We start from the raw sequence: 19421 nt of genomic DNA on the forward strand, positions 1-19421 counted from the left end.
TACTGTGTGTATGCATATTGTATGTGTGCAACATTAATGACCAATGCTCAATATGTGCTAGAAATCTATTAAGAGACGTATAAATAGATAAAAGATTTGTATGTGAGGTAAAAATAGTATTTTGTTCATGGTGGAGATGACTAAAAGACTCTTCATCACCATGGGAACAGGAAATCTGTCTCTCACATTATCAACAGTGGCCAAATGCGTGAAAATACTGAATCAGAATGCTAAATAGCAATTAGCAAGCTAGTTCAAATCATGACTTACAGTATATACAGTATTTATAAGCTGCATGTAGAGCCAAATACTTGTGTGGCCCACGTTTTAATAATTGATAAAATACTGTGTATTGATGCATACATGTGGTCCAGTTCCACATTTGTGTTCATTGCTCCCTCAGCTGCCTAATAATCCCTGCATGTATTTTGTCTAAAATCACATGTTCACATATGTAACATGTAACAGTACAGATGATAAGAGGATCTTAGTTCAGAACAAAATCCATGTATTCATTAATGACGACCACCTATAACCATGTATCTAGTGATACTCTGCTTAACAGACAGATCTGAGCTCATTCCTGTTATTTTAACACTATTAGATATATTGAATAGGCAACATCTTTGCAGATTTCCTTCTTTGTGGAGCATAACTTCAAATTTTATTGTTGTGCTGAGCTGGAGAAAGCTCCCTCCTCCCTTTACTATAATATGAAGCTGGATCTGACATGCTGAAGTTTGAATAAGACTTGAATACGCTGTAGCTCTGATCCTCTACTGCAGAGCTCAAACAGGGACATACAGATGCTGTTTTCAGCAACACACACACACAAAGACACTGGCTACTTTTATGAATGTCCTGCCATCTGCTGGCTATAATATGTTCATATGTGTTGTTAAAAAACATTTGAGCTGGTCTGAAAGTGACTTTTGTATTGGCAATCTACCCCAAGCAGGCAATGGGGAAATGCTGTCATGAGTCACTATTTCATTCTTGAAAAGACTGTAAATGTGTAACAACAGAATTATTTCATGTTTCACAACTATTGGCTGCAGCCTTAAAGGAATAGATATTACACTTTGACCCGCCCTGTTCAGGTCACATTCAAACAGTGTTCATTATATATCAGGAAAGTGTGTCTCTGGGGTGAGGTTTTTTATTTTCTTTTTTTTTAGAAAGATGACAAGGGAATAATCTAATTATGATGTGTACCACGTGGGACAGATCTCTGCTAGTGCACAAGTAGAAACCTATTTTCTGTTGCTTTTGTAACAACACAATGAAAAGTCTAAATCTCAGCTAATGGCCCCAAGAGACTGTAATGTTCCTTACAATACTGCACAGTAATTGTGCTTTTTGTGGAGCCTCAGCAGCAGTGGGATTGAAAATGTGAAGTTTGTCCTCAGGGTGGCACTAGAGGAAGGGAGAAGAGGTTGTTCAAATCTCTGTGGAGGCATAATTGTACTATGGAAATTGTATTATTAGTTTATGATAAAGTATGTGCATCAAAATTGAAAAGCTTCGTCCTCTGGGGAACATGAATATGCTCAGTAAATATCATAAATCTGCCCGCAACATTTTGATGTATCTTGTGGGTAAGGAGAGTTCAGCAAAAATATTAGGGTTCACTTTCAGGGGGTCGTGAATGTCCACGGCGTTTTTTTTGTTGAAGTCTGGCCAATAGATACCAAACTATTTTGCTGTGGACTAAATCGTTGGCAGGACAGATAAATGACTGATTATTTTCAGGCGCTTCAGAGTCGGCCAATAAACTTTATCTGCTTTGTCGTAAATGCCCAAATATGAGGGAAAGAATTTACATTATATCACTCTGATCATTTAAATCTTTAAATCATTTTTGTTTGTGGAAATTCTGATTACCTCCACTTTTTTACTATTATTGGGGCATTTTTAATGCCTTCATTAGTCAGCTGACAGCAGAGATAACAGGAAACAAGGGGGGAGAAAGATGACGAATGACATTCAATTAAGTTCCCCAGCAGGACACTAAAAACATTGTAAATGTGGAAGATATCAGCTCGATTTGACTAAGTCAGACTGCTGAAGCTTCATATTGGCTTCAATAATTATACAACAATACATTTCTGCACAGAAGGTGGATTTTCACCCGTATGAGTCAGTATGAACAGGAGGAATGATCACAGCAAGAAAAACCTGTTTCAATGTACATATAGGCAACTGACTGTTGTTTTAAGACAGATTTGGAAAAATTGTGAACCATCCTCTTTTTAAGTAGTGTCATACACTTTTCCCCTCTCTGACACACCCTTTTCTTCTCCTTTTCTTTTCTCACATCACTGCGGATCCAAATGGTTTATTTTTAATTTAGAAACTTCCTCAGTTTCGTCTTCAGTCTGTCTACTTAGCTCCTGCATGGATTTACGTTATTACTGTTGGCTCCCTACAAACATTCTTCTCCAGCTGCCTCTTTTGCCCTCACTTTCAAAGCTGGGATTATCCAGACAAGATTTTTGTCTGATGGAGTCAAACTGCTTCTTGTGCTCCTTTTTAAGTTAAGCTCACAGAGTGCCTGCCAGTTTGTCTCATTACCACAGTTCACTTACAGTGTAAAGACAGCACGTGGCTTTTGGCATTTTTAGTGTTGTTTGTTAAACAGATGTTAAATATGATTGACCTCTGGCTAACTGGATTTTTTTTTTTGTTGGTGATGCAAAACAAAACACAGTAGCACAGTACATACAGTGAGACAAGAGATTACATTACATGGAAGACATTTTTGTCATTGTACCAAACATGACAAGTTTTTGCTTGTTTCACATATGAGTTGCTGGGTGGTGGGGGTGAAGGTATTTAGTTTCAGTCTCCCCTTCCCTCCCTTTGTTGTAATCACCATATCAGCCTTTGCATAACACCTCCTGCTGCAAAGTGGTGCTTGTCAGACCAGTTTTCCGGCAGTGTTTGTGTGCAATTTGTTGAGTCAATCGTTCCGACAAGTTAAAACTCAAGAAACTGGATTTGATCCTGTGAAAGGTGTAACAGATAGTTGCTCTATGGAAAGGACATTATGACACCAATGTAGATTTAATTTTTAACACATTTTACAGGAGTTTAACTTGACATTTAATGTGTTCAATCTCATCACAGCAAGGATAAGACAGCTCAACACAGGTGAGTGTTGTTGTGAAAGTTTTAAGTACTACAAGCTTACGCTTTGTTTCTTGATGCTCATTCTTAGTTTGCTTCAGTATGGTTTCATCAGATTAACTATGTGTAATTTACTGTGTTTTACTTGATTATTTACCATTACTTAGACACTTTTTCATTAGACATCCTTTATTCCTTTCTTGCCTACCAAATGACACGTGCTGACTTGTTAAGAACTCTACATGTAGGGTTTTACACATTTCTTTCTATGGCTTTTTAAGTTGTTACAAATGTTTTTCTTAGGTAAACATTAATATGTGTGAAATGTTGCTGCGTCCCGATGATATCTGTCGTCTTATAGGATCTGATGTGTTAGTTTTCTTGCTGTGACACCACTGAAAACCACCAAAACGCTACCATGTACCGGCACGCACAATGGAAATGTCTGGAATGTGAACTGTTGTCACCTTTGCACATACATAGTATGCAGAGAGTTTAAATCTAATCCTTTAAAAGGGTGAAAACTTTGTACAGACCTGCGCTACACTTATAGTCCACTAAAGAAGAACAAATAATCAACCAAAAATAACTTGCCTGACCACATTAGCCAGGAACCCTCAAACAGATAACACCCACACACAAACATGAACACACACAGACTCAGAGTCTCTGTCTAACCGGAGTAACGTTATGATTCATTTTCTCAGAGTGGTAAAATGACACATTCTGGAGTGAAACAATAATAGGAGGTAATAAAATCCAGAAGAGAGTAAAACAAACACGGTCCGGGTGTGGCTCTAACAATGCACAAGCATAAATAGGCGTGTGTGGGAGAACTATACAGACAGGTACGACACCTGGAGACTTCCTTGTTGTGAGTAAGTGTCCTGTCGCTGTCTTAGAGGTATGGTGGGCTTTTTTTTTGGTTCCTCTTCTCTTTATTTCTCTTCTCTTCTCAAATCTCTAGTGACTTTTCAAATTTAATTCAATTAAGATGTTCAATTCCACCTGATGTTTTCCAGTTGTTCAGGTTCCAGACATTTCATTATTTTCTGTTGGCCCAATCTGGTTTATTTGCTGCCGTCTCTCTACAGTATAGATGTATCTATAAAACCAATTGTATATAATGTTTTGTTTTTCAGTTTTTTGACTTTTGGAGAAAGTCGTGTCTCTTGGGCTCCTTGTAAAGAATATATAGGGAAGAACAGGGTAACATGAGCCACTTTTTTGCATTTGATGATTTTACTGAAAAATTTGAATTTGAATATCAAATAATAGTTACTATATATACCTCAGGTTGTTGTGTGCCCATGGAAATTAAAACAAGTTATCTAATTATTGTGGTTTAAGAACAATGAGCCATCAAAAAAAGATAGGGGAAAAATGAGCGCTCTATGGGAAAATAGTGTTACCATTAAATACTGATATAAAAATTACACAAAATCAACAAATTAATTATAAAATTAAAAATAACTTTGAACTTTATGAATGCCATCAATTTAACAAAGGCAAAAACTTTTAAGTAAAACCATATGTTTGTGTCCTGTTGTTCAACATGTTACCTAAATACTTTCAGTAAAGATGAAACTGTGATCTTTGTGTTTTAGCTACAGAAAGAACGTGTGTGTAAATGTGCTTTTGTGTAAACAGACAGGTGACAAATTAAAGGAAAAACTGGTCCAGGTCTGAATGCTTGACCCCTACAGTGAGGGGATCTGGTGGCTCTGTTATGCTGTGGGGGGCATTTTGCTGGCATCGTTTAGGTCAACTTGTCCCCTTAGAGGGAAGAGTCACTACTAATCAGTACAAAGAAGATGTATTGAAGATGGATTGAGTAATGTGAACTATTCTTTCTTAATTTGTGGTCACATGATTATTTTTGTTTATGGTTACCTAGATAAAGTTGGTGGCTCATTTTACCCACTGACTCTGTTTACCCTGTTCTCCCCTACTGTCAATTGAGAACTTGTTGCTTCCAGTAAATTTAATTTTGTGTGCTGTAACATGTTTTTCCTGGCAATCTTCAAACATCAGAATGATTCAGTGGGATTATACTGGCCCATATTGTGCAAATGCTTCCATTAAGGGTCAGTGTGAAGGGACAAAAAGGTCAAGAGCTAAAATATCATCATCCCCCTAGAGAGTACAGCTCTGTCGTTCATTACCTCTCCTGCCATACGTGCAGCACTTCTCTTTGTGGTAAAATAATATTATTCCTACAGTGCTTGACAGTAGAATTTAAAGGACACGTGTGAATTCCTTTTGTCCATCAGACAATTGCAAAATGCAAAGCTGTTTTTAGCTTTGGTGGGAAAACCTTTAGAAATCTAGGGTATGTAAATCATATAAACTTTCACCACAGCCCAATTTTCAGGAGGATGACTATGAAATTCCATAAATAATGTTTTATATCTTACCGCAGAAACAGTGGCTCATCAGTAAACCCAGACTGTCCAGAGGGACTTGGGGCCATAGGCCATCCCACTGTTGATCTGGGAATGAAGTAGTGCAGAGATTTAAAAGATATATTTCAGCAGGCAGGCCTTTCCAAAAATGCACAGTGTCAGAGGTTTCGAGGAAGATCCGTCCCACACAAAGCACTATGACACACATCATTTAAAGTCACGAAACGTCTGCTGTTTGTCATCAATCTGCAGCTCTGAGGCTTCAGCATCTGGGCCATGTTCTCCTCTGCTCTCCCGTACAAAAACCAGCACTACGCTGATCTGAAGAGGGACTGTATCAAGGACAAGAAGCTGTTTGAGGATCCAGAGTTTCCAGCCACCAATGCATCGCTGTATTTTAGGAAACCACCGCCTGGTACTGTGCAGTGGAAACGACCAGGGGTGAGTGGCACTGGTGTTAGTGGTCCCACCGCCAGACTTTTCTCAGAATTTTTCAGACTTACTGTTCAAGATGCCATGTAGTTGTAGATTTTCTTTCTTTCTTTTTTTAATCATGGATGAAGAGTATTACAAAGAGGCTTTCTCTAAACTTATAGCAACAAATATACAACTCACCTTTTCTAATTTCAGAGTGCATATCAAAACTATATGCTAAAATATTAATATAGTGATAGATTACAGGGGTTATAGGGACAGTTAAACTGAAAATGCCACAGACACCAGTTAATTGATAACATAAAAGAAATTATATCTAGAAACTTGCAAAATTTTTAGAAAATTCTCCACAAGGTCAATCATGCATCCATCGCATGAACCTTTCTGTTGTAGGAGATCTCCAGTGAGCCCCATCTGTTTGTGGAGGGAATCAGCTCCCATGACCTGAACCAGGGGCTCGTGGGTAACTGCTGGTTTGTTGCTGCCTGCTCTTGTCTGGCTTTGAAGCCAAACCTCTGGAAGAAGGTGAGTAAATGTAGTCTTTTCACTCTGAATGTGTGAGCCGTAGGGCATAATTTCGGTAACCAAATATTAAGGCTTCTGGAGGACTGATAAGCACTGTGCACAAGTAGCAAGTAGCACTGTGCACTAAATAAACAATGTGACCAGCTGACACAACAGTTCATATCGAGGCAGCACAGGAATTCAACTGAGAGCGTTTAACTCATGTTCACCTGCAAAACTCAACTTTCTTTGACCCAAAGTAAATATGTAGTACTTTTTTTTTTTATTAGCTATTGTTCCATTGATTATGAATGTAAAATAATTAACATGACATCCAAAAACTTCAAAACAAAGTAAAACCTCAAAAACATTTTATATCAAGGACAGTTTAGAAAGGGAGACATTGTGATGGAGGAGGAACTGGAAAACCTGAAAATGGAGAATGAATTGTGAATTACAAAACATTAATTAAAGTCCTCCTGATTCATAAAGTACTGCAATAAGAACTCGAGAGACACTGCATGTTTGAGGCATGTCCTTTGAAATGAATGATTTCAGTGTTAAATACCGTCAATACAAAGTGGTTGAAGTCAAAAAAGATATCTCCACGTACCTCGTCAACACGACATGTTTGTGAAAATGTGGAGAAAATGTGTTGCATCATTCCATCTAATATTATAGTTTAGTGAATTCAACATTATCAGCTTTTAATGGTATGCCCATTTGTTCTGATTCTACTTATTGTGTTTTTATACTTTATACTTTTTGTTTTCTTTTTAATATATTGTTTAAAAAGCGAGATTCAGGCTCTTCTACTTTGCTATAAATGCTGTATTATAATAAATACCTTGTTATATGCAGATTAGACATTTAAAAGGTTTTGATTATATGTCTTAACTGTGACCATTTATAATCATGGAGGTGATGTGACTGCTAACAGCTTTTGTATGATTTTTTTTCATTGCATTGTGTGTATGTGTGTGTTTCCAGGTAATTACTGACTGGAAGGAGCAGGAGTGGGATCCCAAACACCCGGAAAACTATGCTGGAATTTTCCACTTCCAGTTCTGGATTTTTGGGAAGTGGGTGGACGTGGTGGTGGATGACCGGCTTCCTACAATCAATGGAGAACTCATCTACTGTCACTCAAAACACAACAACGAATTTTGGAGCGCTCTGCTGGAGAAGGCCTACGCCAAGTCAGTAAACTTGAAGATTAATTTTTTTGTATTTTAATATAATTTATACTATTTTAACACATAACATATATAATTAACGATTAACATTATGTTAAAATATACTGTAAATTACAACAAAAACTGCTCATACTATTCCTACTACTAGTACTACTACTTATAGTACCAAAAGTTATGATATATTTGCAATAAATAATATAATAAAACAACTATTTCTGTTCTCTATAAATTGTACAAAGTATGTAATATTTGAAAATAAGTGTTGTTTCATGTAATATTGTGTATTGTTGCAGAAATTAACAATATATTGGCAATGTGTTGTATCCATGACAAAATACAAACATGTCCTCTCGTGAGCTCTTGTTTAATATTTCTACTTCCAACTTGTAACTGAACATGTGATTCCCCTGCAACTCCGCCAAGGCTCTCTGGCTGCTATGAGTCTCTGGAGGGGGGAAACACTGGAGATGCTGTGGTGGATTTCAGTGGAGCTGTGGCAGAGGCCATCAACTTGGAGGCAGAAGCTTTCTATAAGGACCAGAAAAGACAAGACCAGCTCTTTGAGGATCTACTAAAGGTCTACGACCGTGACGGAATCATAAGCAGCTCAATTAAGGTCTGTTCTGTGTCTGAATGTTTGCTTTTTTGTCTCTACATACTTCAGAGAAACTGGCCGTAGTGTTTATTTATTGATTTATGTCATCAGGCAGCGCCTCATGAAATTGAGCTCAAAATGGAAAACGGGCTTGTGAAAGGCCATGCGTACTCAGTGACTGCAGTGAAGAAGGTGCGCTTGGGTCACGGTCTGCTGGCCTACTTCAAGAATGAAACCATCCCCCTGATTCGCATGAGGAATCCCTGGGGCAAGACTGAGTGGAAAGGAGCCTGGAGTGACAGGTGAGGAGGATATTTATTTCACTCATTTCTCCTTGGTGAAGTGGTACTCCGACCAAATATTTTTTATAGCCCTCCTTTTGATTTAAAATGCGGCTGTAAAAAGTTTGTAGTTTACTTCATTATGGAGAACAAAGGCTGCATTCCATTTGGATTCAGGAATCCAGCAATGACTAGTTTTTATGAAGGCATTAAAGTAGGAAAAAATACCTAAAGCAACATCTCAGACCATTCCTGCAGCATAATCCACTTCCATCCACTCTCCATCTGTATGCTTAGTATGTTCCAAACAGTCATAACTCACAAAAACATGGATGTGACCAATGCAGGAACCTGTTAAACCATACTTTAGCTAAATTAGCAGTATTTGGAACATATGCAGCACATGGATGGACAGTAGAAGAAGATTTGAGATGTTTTGATATTTTTTCATGTCATGACATCCTATCACTAGTGGAATAACTTGTATTTGCTGTGAAACCTTTCTTTGTGAAGAAGCAAAACACAAACTTTCCTATAGTTACATTTCAAGGCCACAGCAGCTGAGTGTTTAATACTCCACTTCACCTCTGAAACAGTTCATCTGTAACTAGAATTCATAATCACTTTACCCATTTTTGCTTGCTGCTCGTCAGCTCCGAGGAGTGGTCGAAGGTTGGTGACACAGAAAGGGGCAACCTTGGCATCACAGTGGAGGATGATGGAGAGTTCTGGTGAGTAATCAGTTAATGCAGCTACTCCAATCCTTCAGTGAAGTTTATGTTCTCCTTCAGAGTGTAATGATGCATTTTTGGTTTACATCCACAGGATGTCATTCACAGACTGGTGCAAGTTCTTTACAGATGCAGATGTTTGCCGTATCATCAATACTTCCCTGATAAGCATCCATAAGACATGGAATGAGGTTTTGCACTTTGGGAGCTGGACCAAACATGCGGAGCCACTGTTAAACCGCTGCGGTGGCTGTGCTAACCACAGGCAGACGTTCCTGCAGAACCCTCAGGTACTGACCATAAGCGGTGCGGACTCTCTCTTCACACCAACTGTGTTCATGCACATGTAAAAATGTAAATTCACTCCTTTTCAACTTCTTTTTCAGTACTTGTTTGATGTCACAAAGGAGGTCGATGAGGTCCTGATCTCCTTGCAGCAGAGAGACATGAAGATCCACAGGAGATTTGGTCAAGGAGAAAATTTAACTATTGGCTTCAGTGTCTTCAAGGTAACATTCAGTTGAACCCTTGCACCATACTGTATTGATGTAATGAAGAATAAAACGATTAATTTATTATTGTGTGTTGCATGACAGACAACAAAAGATTTATATTCCAGGGAGACATAACAGTAGAAGATTTAAATGTTTGTAAAAGGTCAGGTTGAATCTGACGAGAGAAGAGTTTACTAAAGAGGAAATGGTGTTCGTCTGGGACGTGAATGCTGGTCAAAGGTTAGTTTATTTTATGGGAAAACAGGGTCATTTCATCACATTCTGGCTTTCATTTTGGTCAAAGAATTTGGCTTCATTTGACTTCTCTGCTCATTTGTTTAGCAAACAGTGAACAGTTGTCGAGTGTTTTCAATGACAAGCAGACATTACTTGATAGATTTATCAGAACCAAAACAGACCATTTGAAAGAGAGTCTAAATTATATATGATTAAACATGGAGAATGTACATACTTTAGTTGATTGTTTCAAGCTGAAATACAAAACTTGGTGACTATTTTTACGGGAACTCTTAGTAAGGTGCACGTTATTCAGCGGCATGTGTTCCTCTGTAGTTATGTAGGAATAAATGGAAAGATTTCAGATTTATAATCATTTTTGCACAAATATATTTAACAAGCATGCATTATGGGCAATATTGGTGGTTGCTGTGAATTGAAAAAGACATTTACTGAGTTACAACACTGTATGTATGAGAAACTATAACCTCACAAAAAATCTGATATATAGAGCTGTATGATAGAGGCATAAAGCTGTAACATTTATGAAAACATCGTACCAACTGAGGAATGTGTTTCACAAGAGGTTTTAACTGATTATAGAATTACAAAGTCAGTGCAGTCCTCTTTTGAAGCAGCTGTAAAACATGCCAAACTAGATTTTATCTTACATGCTGGGATTAGGTTGTCACATTCAAATGAGGCGTTGCAACCACATGCTGCAAAACTGACATCACATTTCCCATAATGTGATTTACTCAGTCAGAGATCTGGCTAAGTTCACATGCACACACACACACATACACATATCAGATCATGGTCACTTTTGGGGACATTACATAGACTTTCATTAATTTCCTGGAGACATAACCTAACCTTAACCAACACCACTACTTGCTCTAACCTTAACCACTGACCCAAAAATCAGCTTTTTCCCAATTTAGAACACGGCTTTTGTCCCCACTTGGACAAGCCATCCTTAATTGGTCCTAAGTCTGAAATTTGTCCCCAAAAGTAGCCTATGACAGACCACACACACACACACACACACACACACACACACACACACACTCATTATTCACTCTTATCATGCTGACAGAAGTGCTGCCAAAGCGGCAGGTTCTGGACAGCAACAAATGCTGTTGCCACAAGGAGCACGTGGTTTAAAAAAAGCTGCTGTGTGCACATGGCCTGTTGAACTGCTACAGTATGAGCCTGTAACATTAACCTGCATTTAACCCTTGTCATCTATAGTCATCAGGCAAGTAATGTTTCCTCCTCTTTCATTTGATGGCTTGCAGACACTATGATTGTCTGTTTTTTATGTCACCAGCCACTATATTTTACTTTTTTCCTGTTTGAGAAGTGTGTCTGCAGTAAAATGACTTTTAGCCATAAATTGCCAATTATGAGCTTTTCAATCAAAATACAAAGAATTAATTATATGTGTCGTATTTGTGGAGCTTGAGGATTATGATTGTTCTGTTAACCTATAACTGGCTAATAACTGAAGCTAGAAGCAGTATAACCCTGGAGAATGTCCAACAGGAGGTTTTTTCACTTAACTGACACACCACTTATCTTACCAGTGAAATAATATTATTCTGTACTTACGATAACACTGCACCACTGTAATGAAATACACACTTACTATATATAACATTTTAGTTTTATTCCCGATTCTGCCACCAGGAGGCAGAAGTATCATGTGTTAAGTAGCTAATTGTGAATTATTTATCCTCTAAATACTGTTTAAATTACCATTTGCATCTGTGCTGTATTACACAAGTGAAAATTGTGCTTTCTTGCACCAGTTACACCAGTGAATAGACTTGCCTTGGAAAAGTTAAACATAAATTTGAGGAGTGCTTATTCAAGGCATCAGTTGGCTTATAAAGGTCAAAAAAGTAACCTTTGAGTTATATCATGAGCAGTAGTAACATACACAAAACTAAACTCTACACTTGATGTGTAAAGTCAGTGATTCAGTCATTGTGCTCTAATAAATGACACTCAAATGTTTTTTTTCTTTTCCAGGTGGAGCTGAACAGGAAGTATCGGATGCATGATATCCTGACCCAGAAGTGTGTGGTGACGTCCACCTACATCAACGCCCGCACAGTGTTTGTGAGATCCATGCTGTCGCAGGGCCGCTACATCATCATGCCCACCACCTTCAAGCCTGAGGCACTGGGGGATTACATGATCCGAGTTTTCACTGATGTGGACTCGGGCTGCAGGTACAACTGTGATGGAGGTGTGATGTCACCCCAGTGAGTTGAGGCAGTATATAAGTCAAGTCAAGTCAAGTCAATTTGATTTGACAGCCCAATATCACAAATTATGAATTTGCCTCAGGGGGGCTTTATAGTCTGTACAGCAATACATCATCCTCTGTCCTTAGACCCTCAATTCAAGAGGATCTAAGGACAACTCACTACTCCCCCAAACTCCCCAAAAAACCCCTTTAACAGGGAAAAAAATTGAAGAAATCTCAGGAAGAGCAACAGAGGAGGGATCCTTTTCCCAGGACGGACAGATGTGCAATAGATGTTGTGTGTACAGAATATGACAGCATTGAACAGGACAGCAAAATTATAATGGATTTATAATACAATATGTATAACAGCAACATGGCTTTGTTTTCATGTTGGCAGACGGAGATGAAATGTTGTATATCTTATAATTATCAGGTCTAAAGAGACACTTTCAGGAAAAGTGGGAACACAGCTAGACTGTTCTTTTTAGAGACTGACAGATGGATGATATCCAAGAAAAGCACACAAATTAGTGTTTTGGAGAATGAAGACTAATATAAAATTTCACTTACTCATGGTCTGTTCATATTAAATCATTTATAAAGTAACAACCCTCTGCTTTTCCTGGCAAAACATTGTGTTTTGCTAGATTTTGTTTTGTCTCTGACATTCTTGTTGGCAGACCTAAACAAATCATGTCTGCTCATATTCAGGTCATTCAAGCTGGCTAGTCAAACCAGACTGATGTGTCTGTGAAGTCTAGAAATTACATAATTTCCTCAGTCTTCTATTCTGCTGATCTAGATCTAGACCTATAGGTACCCTGAATGTAGACTTTCTAGATCTAGATCTAGATCACCTACATTATGAACTCCTTTAACTCTCCTCTACTCTCACAGGGAGTTGACAGAGGATAAGCCAAAGGTGAAGTGCTGGAGTTCGTTCCTTGGATATCCGCAAGCTGTGACTCATATCTACGTCCATGGAGCTGAAGGCCTGCAGAACCAGGACAGTACAGGAGGTCAGAGGACTAGACTTTACCCAAAACCTACTAATCACTGTGAAAAGTCTTTATTCCACCAGTTTTCTGAGACAGATCTTTACTTTTTCTCATGCAGGCGCAGACCCCTATGTCATCATATCCTGCGAGGGCCGGTCAGTACAATCCACCGTCAAGAAAGACACATTGCAACCAGAGTTTGCAACAAGCGGTGTTTTCTACAGGAAGAACCCCAGAAAGCCAGTAACTGTGGGGGTAAGATGGCATCTCTTTTTATCCTGATGACTTTAGTTCATCTCAGTGAATGGAAAACCTTTCAGACTCAGAGAAACAGTCTTGTTTTAAGCTCAAAGATCATTGAATTTATCTGGAAAAAAAAAATCATAACTTTCAGAAATATACTGTATTACTATCATTAAAAGTAACTAGTTAAGCTATTTAAACTGCCCCTAATATGGTTGCTATTGAAACAAATTAATAGAGCATTTTTATACTAAAAAAAAAAGATTAATTGTGTTTTTGCAGGTTTTGTTTGTCATTCTTAAGTACAAAAATACACTGCAAAGTAAATAAACCACTCCTTCAGTAAAACTAGTGTTATAATCTAATGGTAGTAGTTTAAATTATCTAGCAATTCATTCAGAAAAATCACAAAATTAAATATAGACTAATGATACAACATATTCTGTTGAAAAATGAGGAACCATTTGTTCACAGTTTCTTTTACAGTCTGATTTCTTATACAGTTTTTAAATCTTTTTCATTTAAAAGAAAAAATCCAGTCACTATAACTTGAAAAAATGAACAGACTGATTCCATGAAGTGGAAAAGTTCAGATATACATATAACTTGTCAACCTGTAAAAGCCCTACAAATATACTGTGGTCATTTTGTAATATGTGACAGTAACATTCCTACATGTCTCACTTTTCAAACATGTCCTTGCTGATCTCAGGTGTGGAACAGTAACCCAGTGAAGGATGAGTTCATGGGCCAAGTAGTGTTGTCCGGGTCGGTGAAGGACATCACTGAACCTCAGAAGCTTCAGCTGAGGAAACAAGGTCGACAGATGGCTGACGAGATGCCCGGTAGCATCAGTCTGAGGATCGTCACTTCCAGTCAGCTGACCAACATTTGACCTCGTCAGTGTCCTGAGAGAGAATCGTTTTCAGCACTGAACTATGTGGTCTTGTGAAAGTACTCGACACGTACCATCACCAAAGCACCAAACCAGTTGTGGTTCCAGCTGTTTTCTACCATTGTACTGTCCATATTTGTATGAAATTACACTGAGTATGTTGACGACTCATTTGCAAAGTTGAGAGATGAACAGGGCACTATATTGGACAGACTGAATGTCAGTTCTTGTTAGTTATTTTTTATTCAAATGTTTCATATTTCAAATGATCTTTATTACTTTTTAAATCATTTTTTTGTAATTTAAACAGTATTTTTATAGTGACGTTTTACAAGCTGCTTGTAAAGATATCATTCCTTTTTTTTAGCTGTTACACTATATATACTGTGAGTGTTATGGCAGTAATTTGTCATTCAAGTCTTACTATACATTCTTTATAACTATGGCCTATATATGCAGAAAACCATACTTTATGAATGACACATAATTCATGTATTGTGTATACGCCTCCTCCTTTCCTTTCCTCAACTGGTTCACACCGTCATGTTTTATTCTCACGATCATCAAGTAAAATGCAAAACCCTGAAAGGCAAAAAGAATTAAAAGAAATTCAACCCAAGAATCACGGTAGCACTACAAGCATTGCCACAACTCTGGTTTTCTTCCTCTTTTTATTTCAGTCCAGTTCCCAAACTGCAATATTTTGTTTTTTTTTACACTCAAGACACAGCCATGCACAATTCAAAGTTCAAAAGGTCTATTGCTTCAACCACAATTAAAAATAGTTTATCCAAAACCTCATTTCCCCGTCACTCATTTGTCCTTTTTCAAAGATGGGGAAAGGCCTGCTGAGGTATGCCAGATGGATCAGCAGTTTTACAAAGCTAGACAATAATAAGAGTAATAATAATAATAATGATAATAATTTAAAAAGTAACATTTTTTGTCTTTGTTCCATTCTCTTGATACACATTAATAGAGGAATTTTCACACCACGTGTACAGGTTTACACATTCAGAAGATAGGAATGTACAGGAGCAACCACAGAAAAGGAGCACGTCAGCGGTGTCTCTTGTCCCGAAATTCACCTTTGTGCTCATAGTTCAGACCTGTACATGGGGGCAGAGGCCCAAATGTCCGAGGGCCGGTGAATTTTTGCACGAAGCTTCCTGACAGGCCACCTACACCTACCGCACACATACATACATACATGTACTAACACTCAGCAGTGGTACTCAGGACAGACTGTGTGGGCCCGCACACAGAGTGCTGCATTCATCGGCTCTCTGTCCAGATGAAGGAGTGTCCGATAAAGCCCAAACAGGAGAGTTGGATCCAGGAGTGCAGAGACAGCGGTGTGTGTTTGTTTTTCTCTTTTTCAATTTCCAGGGTGCAAAACATTTATTGATACATACCATAGAGCAACCTGAATATTGTCATTTTAAGTTACATAATTCTGAAAAAAGGAGGGGGTTTCCCATCATATTTACATACATACATACATATCCTAACAATCTTAACCTATTTGAAGATGAGATACAGTGTATAGTGTGTTTTACATGCATGAAATCTGTTGCATCCTCCTGTCTAACATCACTCCTTCATCTTCTGTACATCCGCTGTACAATGGAGGTACAATATGACTAAGCAGCTACCCTGCACCTCAAAGTCAAGGTAGACAACATGAGTGAGGCATCTTCTAGCGCAGACTGAGGTAGCCCCCTAACAAACACAAACATACAAACTCTCCCACACACACACACACACATACACACACACACACAGGGATGCTACGTGGGAAATGCCTGACGAAGCTACCAAATATCGACACAAAGTAGTTTATAGATAACTTCTGTACAGGAATGAGTTTAAACGCTAACCAGGTATGGAAGGAATGTTAGCGAACAATGTGAACCTCTACTACGGTTTCTGTTTTCAGTGCTCATTAGGACAAGGTACAATCATATAAAATGGCACTCGCTACGTTGTTCAGGGATTAGTTAGTGGATAACACTCCCTCTGTAATCTGCCACACGTTCCCAAAACTCCCTATGAAACATACAGATCATATGAAAAAAAATTCACATAAGACACAATTAAAAGACAAAAGGACACTGAAGCATGAATGAGCAGCATCTTAAATACAGAAAAGGAGAAGAGGGGGAGGGGGCAGGAGGAGGACAGTTGGTGGTAGAGCCTCATTTGACATGAATGTTGTTGTATATTCAATATTTCTACCTGGAAAGGAAGGGCAGGATTTGTTGGTATTGAATCCAAAAATGTGTAGTCACAGTCATGTAATGTATTCTGCTGCAATATGAGATAAGGCCAAAATATTTACTTGTCCCCATACTTCTGAAAAAGTAGAGGAATATTTTATTGTATTGTATCTTTGCATGTTGCGGGCATCTTGATATTTCCTGCTTAAGGTTTAAGGACACATGGATGCTTGGGGCATTGGACTTCCAACTCTCTGTAGGTAAATAATTACATGACCTTCTGTTTGCTGGTGTCAAAGCTCATTGACACAAGCTCATTTGAAAATCTGAAATGTTTAGATTCAGGATTACATGCAGTCAACTTTGTTCCAGCACCCTAAAAATGACCCTAAAAAGCTAATCATACAGCGCCAGTCAAAAGTTTGGACACTTTCTCATTCAAGTGAATCCAAACTTTTGACTGGCATTGTATATACTGTATATTTAATTGAAAACATTTACATTCCTATGGAATTATCAATAAAAAAAGTTAAGTATCTGATTTAATTTGTTTCTTTCCTTATATTTCATACTTCTTTGTCAGATGTAATAAAAAAGGGGCTTGACATTAATAATAGAGAGTTGTTGAATTTTTCACCAAATTCTGTTACAATAAAAAAGAAAGAAAATCCAAACATACCGAATATGTATGGATAATCCAATTTGAGATGCTTGTACACAATGATTGGCATAGTTTATGTGTACATGCATTTTAAAATGATTGGACTAATTTGCAAATAAATGCCTGAATTGTATGTATTACAGTTCTGCTAAATTAACTGCAGTAACCTTCATGGCATGAGACTGAAAACCTGAAAGAAGTTGGCTCAGATGAAACACGAGAAGGATATCTCTTCACTGAAATGAAGTGGATGAATGACGGATGTTTAAAGCTGGCTTAGGTCATGTGAAATTATTCCTTTTTCCCCGGTAGCTGCACCTTTACACACATTCACACCTTCATACATTCACACCTTCATACGTTCACACACACACACACAAAAGGATGCCACCTTGAGATGTGACAATCTGCAGAGGAGTAGCATTGTTTCTCCACAGAGCCATGGTCATGCAGGCAAGTTTGGGTCCTAGAGTCCCAGAGTCACTCTCTCACATCAGCTGGTCACTGCAGGTGCAGGTGTGGCCTGATCGTGCTCCACGGAAGGACGAGAGGAAAGAAAACCAAGCCTAAAGCCGGGCAGGGAAGGAATCACGGGCTCGTTAGTTTTGTCCGTTTTTCTTCTTCATTCCTTAAGTTCCTAGTTTGCACACTTTCTTTTCAATTTTTTCACCCTATTTTTTTGGTTTGGGAGCGATTGCCCCCCCAAACAAGACATATGACACAAAGAGATGTGCACAGTTCGCACACACACGCCCACACACTCACACACACTTGTGATGGACTGCTCTACATGTACAGAGTGCTGCAGAAGTAAACGAGGAGGCAAGGTCTTTTTAGCAGCATGGGCTGAGAGGCTGCAAGGCCAGATGTCCGTCCTACATATGAGGCCTGGGGGTCTTTTGTCCTTGTGCTGTCACTGCAAGTCACATAACCCCCCAACTTGTGCTGTCACTGTCACGTCACCCACCTCCCCATACACCCAAGCCCCTGCCACCATGAACACACACACATCACAGGCAGGGCTCCAGTCTTGGGTACACCCTAGCGACTGCTGTTTTTTATGGCTTCCTTCGCAGCTACAATCAGAGGCGTCAGGCTGGATAGAGGCTTCGCCAGCTTGAGGAAGGAATGCTGCGGAGGACAAAAAGGATAAAAAAAATAGCAGATATGGAGCCAAAGAGAGTTGCAGGTTTAGAATAATAAAAAGTTCTAATTTAGTGATGATGTGCTGACATCTGCAGGACATGAAGAGAGTGCAAGACAAAATCTTGATAAGCATCCAATAACTTTACCATCATTGACTAGCTATTTCAGAAGCTAGGTTAACGTTATTCAACAGTGTTGGTGCATAAATATTAACAAAAAATGCATTGAAAGTAAGATTAGGATAAGTGTTATTATTAAATTCAATTTTATGGACATTTGCCTTCTACAAGATGGTCCTGAAAAGATCCTAAAGAAGGCCACAGAACTGCACAGATGCAATATTGCATCAGAGCTATGAGTGTGTTTTCCCTCCTTCCTTTGATATCTACCTGCAAGCCAGCACTGCACCAAAGTAAGTGTCCATTTCCTTCACTTCTACAAAGCCAAGTTGATGCAACATCACCCTCATGGTTGAAACATATTTCTACATGTGGATGTACAAGATATTAAAAGTTGCAAAGTGTGTATATGAATGTTATGTTTATGGAGGACTGACAATCAGTATTACCTGAAGCAGCTCCTTGGCAGAGCCTCTGCGGTCCACATCCATCTCCAGACAGCGGTTGAGGAAGTCTCTGAACACAGATGACAGTCTCTCTGGGTTTTGCAGCTCTGGAGTCCCGTTGGTAGCTATCAAGTACAGCGCCTGGAAAGATGGACACACGGTCAAACAGACTGTCAAATGAGGGCAACCCGTGTTGTGGTTGCACCTTGTGTCTTACCCTGAGTGGATTCTCATTCAGGTAGGGCGGTTCTCCCTCCACCATTTCTATCGCCATGATTCCCAGAGACCAGATATCCACTTTTGGGCCATAAGCCTTCCGAGTCACCACCTCTGGTGCCATCCAGTAGGGCGTTCCCACCATCGTGCTGCGCTTGTTCTGCTCTGGAGTGATTTGGGCACAGAAGCCAAAGTCGGCTGCAGAGGGAGA

General features: G+C 38.8%; 2 protein-coding genes across 6 annotated transcripts in view; one reads left to right on the forward strand and one right to left on the reverse strand.

Annotated features, from left to right (window-relative positions):
• Positions 1 to 2697: 2697 nt before the first annotated feature.
• LOC137195511 (calpain-5-like) lies at positions 2698 to 14932 on the forward strand. Of its 2 annotated transcripts, none has more exons than XM_067607935.1 (13): positions 2698 to 3153; positions 5787 to 5975; positions 6363 to 6494; positions 7464 to 7672; positions 8093 to 8285; positions 8376 to 8566; positions 9199 to 9276; positions 9371 to 9566; positions 9663 to 9785; positions 12045 to 12247; positions 13165 to 13286; positions 13384 to 13520; positions 14221 to 14932. In XM_067607935.1, the coding sequence occupies exons 2-13, from the start codon at positions 5811 to 5813 to the stop codon at positions 14401 to 14403; spliced, it is 1932 nt and encodes a 643-aa protein (XP_067464036.1). In that variant the 5' UTR covers positions 2698 to 3153; positions 5787 to 5810; the 3' UTR covers positions 14404 to 14932. The 2 variants fall into 2 exon arrangements, with proteins under 2 accessions (XP_067464036.1, XP_067464037.1); XM_067607936.1 differs by lacking the exon at positions 2698 to 3153 and adding an exon at positions 3947 to 4033.
• A 125-nt stretch (positions 14933 to 15057) lies between these two features.
• LOC137195512 (serine/threonine-protein kinase PAK 3) overlaps positions 15058 to 19421 on the reverse strand; it is a 47229-nt gene continuing 42865 nt past the window's right edge. For all 4 annotated transcript variants that reach the window (XM_067607939.1, XM_067607940.1, XM_067607941.1 and 1 more), the window contains 3 exons: positions 19212 to 19408; positions 18998 to 19135; positions 15058 to 18414 (listed from right to left, as the gene is read on the reverse strand). In XM_067607939.1, coding sequence (XP_067464040.1) covers positions 18325 to 18414; positions 18998 to 19135; positions 19212 to 19408 — 425 coding nt within the window. In that variant the 3' untranslated portion in view covers positions 15058 to 18324. The remainder of the gene's footprint in view (positions 18415 to 18997; positions 19136 to 19211; positions 19409 to 19421) is intronic.

This window comes from Thunnus thynnus, chromosome 13, assembly GCF_963924715.1.
Source record: "Thunnus thynnus chromosome 13, fThuThy2.1, whole genome shotgun sequence".
In the NCBI taxonomy this organism is placed as follows: Eukaryota; Metazoa; Chordata; class Actinopteri; order Scombriformes; family Scombridae; genus Thunnus; species Thunnus thynnus.